The 12,775-nt window shown below is 41.1% G+C and overlaps 1 protein-coding gene and 1 long non-coding RNA gene across 3 annotated transcripts in view; one reads left to right on the forward strand and one right to left on the reverse strand.

The window, feature by feature from the left end:
- The window catches only part of SPAG16 (sperm associated antigen 16), a 361,537-nt gene that overhangs the window by 116,279 nt on the left and 232,483 nt on the right, over positions 1-12,775 (reverse strand). For both annotated transcript variants that reach the window (XM_053982332.1, XM_053982331.1), the window contains exon 14: positions 3,130-3,195. In XM_053982332.1, coding sequence (XP_053838307.1) covers positions 3,130-3,195 — 66 coding nt within the window. The remainder of the gene's footprint in view (positions 1-3,129; positions 3,196-12,775) is intronic.
- Positions 329-2,001, forward strand: LOC128809908 (uncharacterized). The gene is made up of 3 exons (XR_008437872.1): positions 329-415; positions 1,564-1,726; positions 1,941-2,001. It is a non-coding gene; the product is annotated as an uncharacterized LOC128809908 (long non-coding RNA).

The raw sequence follows: 12,775 nt of genomic DNA on the forward strand, positions 1-12,775 counted from the left end.
GCAGATTTTCTTGAGCTGTGATTATTTTTAGAGCTAGTGAACTTGACGGGATTGGGTTTAGAATCTTCAAACAGGTTTATGTTTATTTTTATATAATGTATTTATATATGTTAGAGAGAATAGAAAAAACAGGTAATGCCATGTTTTCGAAGTCAACTTGTGCCTTGATGAAGCAAACTGCTAGACGAAGAGATTTTTTAATGATTTTTTCCCCCAGAGGAAATTATAACTGGGATTTTGATCCAAAAATAACCCAGGAAGACAAAACAAGCAGAGAGTGAAGGAACTGCATTTTGTCTGATTTAGGAGAGCAAAGGCAAACTCCAGCAGCAGCCAGTGCATTTACTGACACCAAGGGTTTCTCAGTGCCCATCATCTGCTGCACGTGGCTTTTCTCTGCCCTTGGCTTATCGAGGTGTGTGACACCTATTACTGAGTTTTTCTTTGCAAATGATCTCTGATGAGAAACTTGAAATGGTGATGGGAAACTGAATGACACAAACAAGATGTGACATTTAAAAATCAGTCCTGGATTTGTGGGTTTTTTAATCCCACTGAAGGGCCTTGGCTGTGAGACTGTCTCGTTTCTCAAGGACACAGGGATACAGCAACTCAGAGGAGCCACTCCCTTCCAAACCAGTGCATCCTGAATTTCCTTGGCCTTTAACAGTTAAATAAGTCCCTACATATTGCAGCTTCCTCACAGTAAGATCCAGAGGAATATTTTTACTTCTAGGCTATCTGCTAGACATATTTACCCAGACTTCTACATTAAGAGCATCAGAGTTGGAGAGCAAAAATATTCAAACTGATCAAAATAAAGATGGAACTATTCTATTCTATTCTATTCTATTCTATTCTATTCTATTCTATTCTATTCTATTCTATTCTATTCTATTCCATTCCATTCCATTCCATTCCAATCCATTCTATTGTATTTTTCTACCCCATTCTACTCGAGTGGCCTCAGAACATGTTACTGGTCTGCACATAATGTGTGAAGCAGACCCAGTGCTAACTGCAGGGTCTGTGGGTAACACAGAGAGGATGGCCAAGGGAAGGGAGCACTCCAGGAAACTTACATTCAAAATTAGGGAATAACATGACTATGTCAGAGAATGGATGTAGAAGTGAATTACAGAACAATTTTCAGAGTGATTCCCTAATATCAGAAAGAGCTGTTTTCCGCCAAATGAAATGGAGGTATTTTGACACAGATTTTGTTCCTTGCCGTGACAGAGAGATGGAATAGATTTTTTTCACTTCTAACAGTGTTTGATGGCCTGAAAATGGTTAACTAATGATAATAAAAATCTGTACTTAAATTGTAATTCAGTTCTGTAATTATATTTCTTATGCATGGAGACAGAAATAAACTAGAGGAAGAACCTATTAGCCCTTTTGCATGTATAATTGAACATGTTTGATATTACTGGGTAACCTTTGTAAGCAACTGGCTTGGAGTTTATGCAAAGAGGTGAACACTTTGAATACATAAATAACAATAGGACCAGATAGGTTTTTGATTTTGTATTCTGTTCTTTTCTTGTTTGTGTCTGTTAGATGCAGTCAGACATCCCTGGCTTTATCTGGCTATCCATAGAAACATCTGAGAGATCTGACTTTTGCATCATTTGGGTGCAGTAATGAATAAGAACTGACATCAAATATCAATATTATTGGCCCAGCTAAATGGTAGCTGACATCCAACTGGACTGCTGAGGAGGTAAACAAAATTGAAATTTTTTTTTTGTTTAAAAACTGACATTATTTGCCCTTCAGTAAATCAATGGAGGAATGACCTAGATGCTGCTTACATTTTGGCCTGGGGAGGTAAAATTGGGCAGTTGTTCTCAAGCATATTTTTTATAGTCTTTTAGGTTTTCCTAATATAAGCAGTAATTCTAAAAATACTTTTTTTTTTTGTTTGTTTGTTTTAGGGAAACTTGGTAACCACTGTAATGACTCCTAAACCTGCAGATATGACACAAACACAGCATGGCAGACACTTGGCATACTTTTATTTGGACACAAACACGTATGTACGCACACCTAGTCCCATATCTTTGCCTGAGAGCCCCTTAATTTCAAAATCATAATAATTTGGAGGAAGGGGGTTTACATTCTCTGTTTCAGGGGAGGCTCCTGCCTTCCTTAGCAGACACCTGGCTTTTCAAACTGAGACATCCTGTTAAACACTCTCTGTTCCCCACCACAGTGTCTCAGGGCACTGAGAGGCAGGTTGTGCCTGTCAAATACAGACAGATGCACATGGCCAAGAAAGAATTAAGATGCCTTGGGAATTCTTATTCCCCTCCCTGACATCAGTTTATCCCATACCTTCTGCTGTGCCAGCCCCTGGGATTTGCCCTACAAACACACAGGGCTGGCAGAGCAGTTGGCAAAGCAGCAGCTGATACTGAGCAAAAGGAGAATATTCAGCATCTCCTGCAGGAAAAATCAGTACCTTGCTCTGCCTGTAATGAAGGTGTCAGTGGGAGCATGGGGAGCAGGAACACCACAAAGTTACTTTTTGGGAAAGTAACTGAGAAAAAAGGCTGAGAAAAAAGGCTGCTCATGGCAGCAGAAACCAGCACATGCCTCAGCACTTCCACACCAGCTTTAAAGAGCAGTGTGGCCAGGAGAGCTACAGGAATCATACATCAGAAATGTTTGGGTCATTTCAGAGTATTTCATATGGCCTCTAAGAGCCATTTGGGAGAAATTCCTCCCCTTCCAAAGTTGTCAATCAATCAGACAGCATTCTGTCAGCAATCCCAGTCAAAAAGGTTCCTTTCAGACAACAATATAAATTAATCAGCCAGGGAAAGAAACCCAACAAAAATATTCATTTAAATAAAGTAGTCAATGAGCCCAACAGAGAAGAATGGCTTAGCCATTGTTCACTGATCACAGGAGGAAGGAGGCAGCAGAAAGGAGGGGGCAGCTCTATTGTAACAGGTACTGAGGCTCTGGTCTGGCTGGCAGGTGGGGCCACTGAGCCACCACTGATTCTGAATCCAGCCCCAGAGATCTCTGTGTCACCGAGGAGCAGGACAGTGTGGGCCAGAGCAAGGAACATGATGGTTAAAGGGAAGAAAAAAAAAGAAATTTGCATGCAGAACTTACCTTCCTGTTGAATGTAGCGTGATTACAGGAATGCACGTGACCCTGGAATGTGTACACACGGAGACCCTAGGAAAGAAACAGACAGCATTTAAATAAGTTACAGCAATGTAAGTTATTCTATAGCCTTGGTGTAAACAGAAAGACCTTGATTTTATGGCAGTGTGAAAATCAAGACACACTGTGTGATACAAAGCCAGCTCCTGGTTGCTAGAACAGGAACACATTTTGTACCACTACTAAGGATCTATCTCCTTACTTCACATAGTAGCCAGCAGAAAAGGTGCATTCAAATATCCCCAAGTAAAGCCATCTCCCTGGCTGGAGGGCTGCAATTAGAAGGTGGAATCACTCCTTCCAGAACACTCAGCTCTTCCTCTCAGGCAGTGAGTCAGTACATGCCTCTTGATATTCCACACACACCAACTAAGGCTTCCTTAAGGAATCACAGGCATGAAATCAAAATTAATTATCTTTTGTCATCTCCCACATTAGGCCATAGGTGACCTACATAGAGCAGTAACATATGTCAGATGTCATCACTGATATCTGGCTTGTTCTCCCAGTACAGGAGCCATCCAACCACACTATCTCCTGCTAAAAACCATGAAATCTTCAGGGATATTGGTAAGAGATGCCCTTCTCTGTTTTCATAGAAACCACTGGCTTCATGGGTTAAAAAATAGTTCCTGTTAAAAGTGAAGCCCAGCTTGGAGGAGTGCAATCATATGCTGAAGAACAAATTTTCCCTCTAAGAAAGCATTTTATTAACACTGCAATTGAAAGACAATTTGTTGCATATTTCTGGAGAGGTGAAAAAACCCAGCCACAAGATCTGAAATTCCACTACTCATCCTGATTTTGGATCAGTCTCACAGGAGCAGGGGTAACATAGGTTAACAATACGTCTGTTATGCTTTTGGAGTTTATATCATCAGCTTAATCCCATTTTATTTTCCTGATTAAAAAAAAAAAAAATCAGTCCTCCTCTGACATAAGAAATTTGAATTCTCTTTTTCACTGACAAAATCTACATTTTATCATCAGCATGTCTAGCAGCATATTCTCACTGTTTGCAACAAGCCCTTTCAGAAAGCAGTTAATGAGCTTTGACCACAAAGTAATTCTGGAGGGACGCTCCCCGATAATGCTCTGTGGTTCATATTATATCTCTGAACCACTCAGGAGAACTCAGCCCAACAAAGCAGCAGTTGAAGGGGATTACATTGTTGTTGTAAATATCTCAGGGGTTAAGAGCAAAGAGGGAAAGGAGCTATTGAGGCTGAAGAGCAGTGCTGACGCAGGAACATATGGGGATTCATTATCTGCAGATAAATTCCAGTGGAAAATTAGAAGACAGTTCTTGAACAGAGAGATACAAAAACATACTCCACTCCAAGTAGTGGGGATTAAAAAAAATCTCATTACTATAAGAAGCTGCTTGAAAAGCCTGGAAATAAATGACCTTCTCCTGTATGTGATCTTTTGCCTGGACTTGGAGACCAAGGAGGCTCTTTCCAGTCTTGCTCATATGGCATTAGAATACAAATCTCTGATAAAGCCCAGCATTTAATGCTGCATTGAATTCCTTTTGTTTAAAAAAATGTCACCCAAAGGAGCGAGCAGGCAACTTTGGTAAGTGCCATTTTGTATCTCACTGTATTTTTCATTTACCTCTCTGTTGACATAGTTTCTGTCCAAGGCCACATGGCTATTGTGATCATACTAGGAAATTGGTATTATTCCCATAAAAGGATTTCAAGGCAACAAGAGAAAAAGGCTCTGAACTATTAAAAGCTCTGTATTTAAAGAGCACACCATCCACCTTAAGCATAAAAAGGTTACCAGAGCACAGTTCTTGAGTCCTCCATGGTTTTCAAGAGAGTTACAAGGGGAAAGAGTGCTAAAAAAATGAACTCCAAAACCCTGCATATTTATAAGTTAGATATTAGATATAGGCTGGATATCAGGAAAACGTTCTTCTCCCAAAGGGTATGGGGCACTGAACAGGCTCCCCAGGGAATGGGCACAGCCCCAAGGTTGCCAGAGCCCAAGGGACAGGGTGGGATTGTTGGGGTGCCTGTGCAGGACAAGGAGCTGGATTGATGATCCCAGTGGATCCCTTTCAGCCCAACAGATTCTGTGATTCCGTGATTTCTAAGTAATAAAACATGAACCAATAAATGCTGATACAAGGAAAACTTTAATAATTACAAATTCACTACTGGAATAGAAATGTGTTAAACAAAATTCCCTAAGACTGACAGGCAACTTAATTTGATAAAGGCAATAAGATAGGAGACAAAGATAACCAAACTACACATAAGCAGTCTAGTGAGAAAAAATGTCAAGGACATGAGATGTACCTTGTGGCCCAGCAGCAATATCGATTGCACCCCGCCCAGGATAACAAACCAAGTGTCAGTGCATGTTTTGCATGTAAAAAGTAGCCCTTGTAAAATAACTGCTGCTGCTCAGCAGGGTGTAGTATTTACCCTCAGACACTCTCAAATACCAATATACACACAGGAACCTTTCCACAAACACAGAAAAAGCATGCTGTCACAAACCAGTGGGAAAAAAGAAAACCACACAGATGCTGCACAAAATGGATGTTAACTTTCAGCTTTCCCTCCTTAAGTCAATTCAGTATAAGCCCTCAGAAAAGGATTTTAATAACAGTAATAATAATGATAATAGAAGTCAGACAAAGGCAATGGTTCTGCAAAGTGTTTCTCAATACTATCAAAACTTAATTTCCAAAGTGCCATTTTATTTTTATTCAGTGCACAGCTCAGGTTTTCTTTACCAATACTGGGAAATCTCAGTTTTGCAAACATAAAAACAAATCTGGAAAGCTAGTACTTGGCTGTAATACCAAATAGTAATAGATACTCCGTGGACTAGAATTCAAGTTAGCACTGAGCTTTCAGCACCAATAGCTCAGCAGTAAGTTAACGAAATCCCTTTTGCATATGCATTCTACTTTTCAGGCTTTAATTATAAAATAATCCACTATAGCACCACCAGTGCTTCATGCAGTGTGGAACTGAACAGGGTTCAGTAGCAACCTGGGTTGCATCTGCCATTTCAATGAATTTCTTTAAGGTTCAAGTTGAGCAAGAACAAACATTTGGGCCTTGTGTCACAAGGAAAACAGCAGGGAAAAAGAAGGAGATTGACATTAGGACAGTTCTTAGTTAGGGGAAAATTATGGTCCTTTGCTGTAGCCTGAAGGTATTACTGACCATCACCCCTTTCAGAGGGAACAATCCCAAACTGAGAGCAGGAGCAGCAACAAAGCACCAGAGCAGAACGCTGAAACTGGAAAAAGGCCCATTTCCCCCACCTTTAACCCATAGGGTCTAGCCAGTCTCATTGCATTGGACACGCCAGCAGTATAAATCATGGAAAATACATTATTATTGTCAACTGAGTCTGGACTGAAATATTAATAGAGGAAGTCTGAGTTCCATTCCCTCCTTGAGCTATTGTCAATTACATTAATAACCATACAGTCTTCCTCTGCAGGAAATACATCGCTAACAGCAACATTCAAAGAAAACAAAATATGAAGTGTTCTTCATTGTTGAGATTTTGGAGGTTTTTACTTATTATTCCCACATGCACACACACATATAATTTTCCAGTCTGAAACCCAGAAATTAACATTAGAATCAGTGGTTAGAAACACCCTGGCATTATGCTGTGGAGCCTATCAACCCTTCAGCTTCCACTGAATGCAGGCATTAATTGCCTGCCTTGGACTGGAGCTACCTAAAAGACTTCTGAGAAAGAAAATGTTCCTTTGTTAGAATGAAATCTGGTTTTGTGGAAAAGCAGCCTGATCTTTGGAGCTAGGGATCTGTGAGCAGTAATCCTGCTGCAAAAGTAGTTAAACAAGGTTTCTAAATTAAAATATTTTTTTTCCTACTTTCAAAGGATAAAAGCCCAAGATTTGGGAATCAATAGTAAAATTCTGCTTTAAATCCTCCCTATTGTGCATCCACATAGATATAGGAATACCAGGCTAAGACAAGACAGGCTGAAGACAATCATAATTAATTTGCTTCTTTGCATTGCAATAATTAAGTTCCACCTTTAACTATGTAACACAGAAGCTGAATCTTCCTATACTTGTTTTAATTACCATTTCAACAGCAACAAAATAAAACTCCCAAACTTAACAAGCCATACTGCATGCACCTCTGGAGAGAACACACAGCCAAAACCAATAGGGTGTCATTTGAAAGCTATAATGTTTCTCAAACTCTGCTCTTTTGGTTTTCTTTCTGGATTTTGAATGCCTTGCTGTACATGAACATCTGATACGAACAAACTCACTTTGCAGGTCCAGCATTAAGATAACAAATGCATTAGATCAAGCTGGGTGTAATATCCTAGTCACAACAGGTAATTATGAGTTTGATATGAGCTTTTAGATAACAACATTTGAGTATGAGATTTATCTAAACAGTGTTCAGATAGGAGATTTATTTGTAATTTCTTGCTTCATTTAGAAATTAACTCAAAGAAATAATGTTCATTCAGAAGGACTAAACTGAGAAAAGTGTTCAAACCATGAAGCACTCAGCTGTGGAAATGTTCACCTCATTCTCTTTATTAAAAACAAACAAAACCTCCCAACAGTTCTTCATGAAAGGTTTAATTGCATTTGGGGGAAAATGAAAGTTCTGAGCTTACATAGGTGGGATTTTCCCAGCAAATCAAACATTGCAATGCTTTGGAAGTTCCCTTGGCTGGACCTGAACTTTTCCTAAAGCAGGGAATGTTCAGTGTACAGTGATTTCTGGCTACCGACTCACTGGGAAGCTCTAACCCTCCTTCTTCCTTGTTGGATCTGTACAAGAGTTTCCATTTTCATAGCAAAATGCAAAATCAAAACTGTGCATCCTCCTCATTCCCATGCCTTATTCACAACATGGCCTGTCTGCCAAGCCAGCACTGGGGAGCTCCACAGGGCATGTGGCAGATCCAGCAGAACTGGGGCTCTGCCGTCCCTCTGCACCATAGGGAATCGTCCGCGTTCTTGCCATCAAGTGGGAGACATCAAAAGGGACTTGGATCTCTTCATGAGAGCAAAAGGTCATTTTCAGGAGAGAGAAAACTCATTTTCATGGGATATGATGGGTAAGCACAAAAACTGGAAGAAAGAGCCAAAGAATATCTGCCCTTTTTAGCTCTGCAAGACAGCTGCTTTCTCTCCCAGCCCATACCAACCACATGGGGCTCAAGCAGGGAAAGGGCACCCGGGATGAGGCAGCCCTGGGTGTATGGACAGACTGGGAAATGAGATGCTGGAAAGAGGCACCCCAGAAAGGGACCTGGGGATCCTGGCCAGTTGGATCTGAGTCAGCAGTGCCCTGGAGCCAGGAGGAACAGCCCTGTCCTGGGGGATCACCCCAGCAGTGCCAGCCAGGCCAGGGAGGGGATTGTCCTGCTCTGCTCTGGGCTGGGGCAGCCTCACCTCCAGTGCTGGGGGCAGTTTTGGTTCCTCAGTGTAAGAAAGGTATTAAGCTATCAGACAGCATCCAAAGGGCAACAAAGATGATGAAGGGCCTTGAGGGGAAGCTGTGTGAGGAATAGCTGAGGGCACTTGGTCTGTTCAGATGGAGGAGACTGAGGGGAGACTCATCAGGGCCTGAAACTGCCTTGTGAAGGGAAGAGGATGGCCAGACACCGATCTTTGCTCTGTGGGGACCAGCAACAGGACCCAATGGAATGGCCTGAAGCTGTGTCAGGGGAGTAAGGGTTGGATATTTGGGGAAGGTCCTTTCCCCAGAGGGTGCTGAGCATTGCCCAGGCTCCCCAGGGAATAGTCATTGCCCCAAGGCTGTCAGAGCTCCAGGAGCATCTGGACAATGCTCCCAGGGATGCACAGGGTGGGATTGTTGGGGTGTCTGTGCAGGGCCAGGGGTTAGATTGATGATACTTGTGGGTCCCTTCCAGCTCAGGCTATTCTGTGTTAATAACTCATTCAAGCAGCCCCCTGCATGCCCCAGGCTCTGTGTGTGTCCCCCCAGGCCAGCCCTGCTGGCAGCCAGAGCCACTCTGCATCTGCCCCATCCTGCCCCACCCACATTTTATGGAGCTGGGAGGGCTCCACTCCCAGCAGGGCAGAACTGCCTCCATCTCCCAGTTACACCCGAGGCTTCACGGGCACGTCAGTGCAGTGAGCACTGAGCACTGAGTCAGAGCACTGAGCAAATCTGGAGAACAGTTTTGCCATCTGTCACCACAGAGTTTACTCCCTGAACTTGAGCACAGAACCTTCAGTGCAAAGTTTGCTTCTGTTCTCATCACTTGGAATAGACCCTGGGGGGAAGAACCACACAGAGAAGGTTTCTGGATGTTAGAGCAGGGGTAAGGCCAGGGCATTACTCAAATGTTTTGTAATCCCTTCTTTGGGGAGTAAAATTAACTTGCCACCATTTGTGTGCTCTGTTACATGAGGATTCACAGAGGCAGGTGTGTGCACCAAAACTGAAGTACATCAGCTGATGGCCTCTTTTTTGTTAAAAAAAACATTATTCATTACATCTCCCCAAAGAAATGGAAAAGAATTTTGGATCTCTTTAAAATGCATGAACTTGTATAACAACTTTCATACAGTGAAACATTAAGAACTCAAGAAGTAACATTTTTCTAAATCTGGTAGGTAATAAAATCTAGAAAGAGCTCTGCCTGCCAGCTAAGCCAAACACCATGCTCTTCATCACAGAGCAGCCTTCCTTTCACTTCACAGTTAGTAACACCTGCTATTAGATATATCAAAAAAACTTAATTAACCTTGCTCTGGAATACTCCTGAATTACCTCATTTGTGTAGGTCTGAACTTTCACCTGACTGTAGCATTAATATACCTTTTGCACCGATGATGCAGGCATATTAATCTTTCATAATTGGGATGAGAAGTATGTTTCTAGGCCAAGACCTTGTATGCTAAATCTGTTCAAAGTGAACCTCTAAGGCTCTCCTAAAAAACATTAAAAACAGGAGTTTATAGTAGAAATGCTGACAGATTATATTCTTGCCAGCATAATATAACCTGACTCAAAGATAAATGTTTCATGAATTAAAAAAGTTGAAAAAAGCTCCTCTGTTCAGCTTTGTTCTCAAGATGAAAGTGAATTATCTTTTTGTCTTCTACTGACACTTGGATTTTTGTACTGCAGTCTGCAGAAAACTGTAACCACAGGCAATATTTAAACAGACATGACCGTGTGGGATTCTCTCCACACTCAACTCCTGTAAGAGACATCAAACTTCCAGCTGCATAAGGAGGAACAAAGGTTTTATGGGAAGCAGATCCTTTCTTGTACCTGATTCTGTGAAGAGAGAGAAATGTCACCTCCAGTTGAAGAGATCACACACGAGCACAGTCCCACCTGCACAACCCCAACAGGACAGGCAGGGAGGGCAGGGAGAAATGCCTTTGCTGGACCCATCATTCCTCTCCAAGAAAATAAACAGTATCAAGAAATCCCTCCAAGATATTGAAATTCTTTCAGTGAGAGCAGAGCTGTGTATGACTGCCCTGGTTGGTGTTGGCAGATGGGCTCATTAGCAGAAGCTGCATCTTCCTAAGGATCCCTAAGGCAGCTGAACAGACATCACCCTGCCAGCAGCAGGAGAGCCAAATTCCAGACTGCATTCCTCCTGTCCACTGTGACTCTGGGAGTTTCAAGGTTCCAGGGAGGGAAGGATCAGCAGTGCAGGGGCAGGGATGGCCAGGGAAATCCTGCAGTGAGTAATGTGAGCTGCAGATTAACCCAGAAACTTTGCAGCACTTTCAATTAACTTGGCACACCGTTGCTGTGCAAAACAGACCAGCCATTTCCAGGAGAGCAATGCCTGAATGACAGGAACCTGCTAGGGCTGCCTGAAATTAAACACCACGAGCTCTATTACTTTAATGTAAAAAAGATCAAAAAGATGAATTATAAATGAGCAGAAGCTTCTGGTGGAATATAACTGGAAAAGTTACAAGTGTAGTGCAAGCATAGAAAAAATACAAAATCATTTCTGTTGGCCTTGAAAATTAAATTATATGAAGACAGAATAAAACAATGAATACATAATTTAATTATATATAAGAAAAAGTGAGGTCCCTACATGTGGGAAATAATTTCCTCCTTATCTGACTATGAGAAGTTGCATATGAGTCTGAAGGGCTTTAGTGCTCTTAAAAACTGAAAGCTAAATTTTGGCCAAAATGTTGAAGTGTTGCCTTCTGTGTATTTCTATCAAAACAATGATTTTTTTTTTTTTTTTTTTTTTTTTTTTTAGCAGAAGAAAGGAAACACTAAGTGGCTTTAACTGCAAAAGCCAGTATAGACACAAAAGCAGGTATATACACAACTGTGTTTATTAAGGGAGGTGGCCCAAACATTTAAAAAAATAAAAAGGAAAAAGAAAAAGTTAAAGGATTTCTTCCCTTCAAAGAGTCAGCATAAATCAAGAGTAAGCAAGTAAGATCAACGTTCTTACTTGTCTGACAGCCATTGGGAGAGAGGCTTTACTTCTACTGGAATAAAGGAATTTGTAAGCCTGCTGCATTCACAGTGTGAATTTTGTTCTGGCAGTCACCACGCATCAAATGCATCTCCGCCAGGTTTCAAATGGCAGATGCATAGCAAAAAGTACCAAAAAAAGAACAACAAAAAAGGGCAAACCTAACAGAACACAGCTGCAGTTCTCTTCCACCAACTAGCACTGCTGAACAGCTTTGGAATTTTTGGAATTTTTGGAATTGGCTTCCCAAAGAAGAGGGCTTGGCAAAGAAACCAGGATCTGAATGGAAGGGGAAAACACACCTCCTGCTCACCATGATCTGCTTTTCCCAACTACTCCTGCTTTGGGAACAACAGCACTGTTGACCTGAATGACCAGGATCAGAGAAGAGAATCCAGACTATTTGGCTAGAAACACTGAAGAAGTTATTAACTGAAAAAAGAAGTCCCCGCAAGAAAAAATAAAAATAAGAAAAAAAGTGCCTGTGTAGTTAAAAAAAGTCTTTAGATACAAAAATTAAAAAATCACCAGCAACATTGCAATCTGCTCTTACAAACACACTGTCCACAGATTCTGCACAATAGATCCTGCTTACACCATCTACAGATTCCAAGGGAAAGGAAAAAAATATTGTAAAAGCCCATAAAAAATATCCCTAACCTTCTGCAATTTCAAATTCCGAATTCTATAAGTATTTGAAATCAAATTCACACCAACATTTTCAGCAGTAGAATTTTCTAGAGAAAAAAGGAAGTATTACAAGAAGGTCTGGGTAGTGATGGGAGTAGTTCTGTTCTTTGTAAATCTGCTGGATAGCTAAGCTTTATTTTTCGTCATAGCACTGCTGCTGCAAATAAAAACCTGTATTCAGTCCTGATACAAAGGGAATTAGGCAAAACACCAATTTTGAAAATCCTACCTGCTTTAAAGAGTTTATTGATCACTCCACAGCCTAATTATTTTAATAATTAAAAATATACTCTAGTGGTTTAGCTTTGTTAAGTTTATTAATGATCCCAAATAAACTTAATGACTGAAAAGACATAGGAATAAATATAGTTTTTAATCCATCCATACTGGCACCAGAACTGGTGATTGGACTTTTGGGATCAGA

Source organism: Vidua macroura, chromosome 7 (assembly GCF_024509145.1).
Source record: "Vidua macroura isolate BioBank_ID:100142 chromosome 7, ASM2450914v1, whole genome shotgun sequence".
NCBI classification, from domain to species: Eukaryota; Metazoa; Chordata; class Aves; order Passeriformes; family Viduidae; genus Vidua; species Vidua macroura.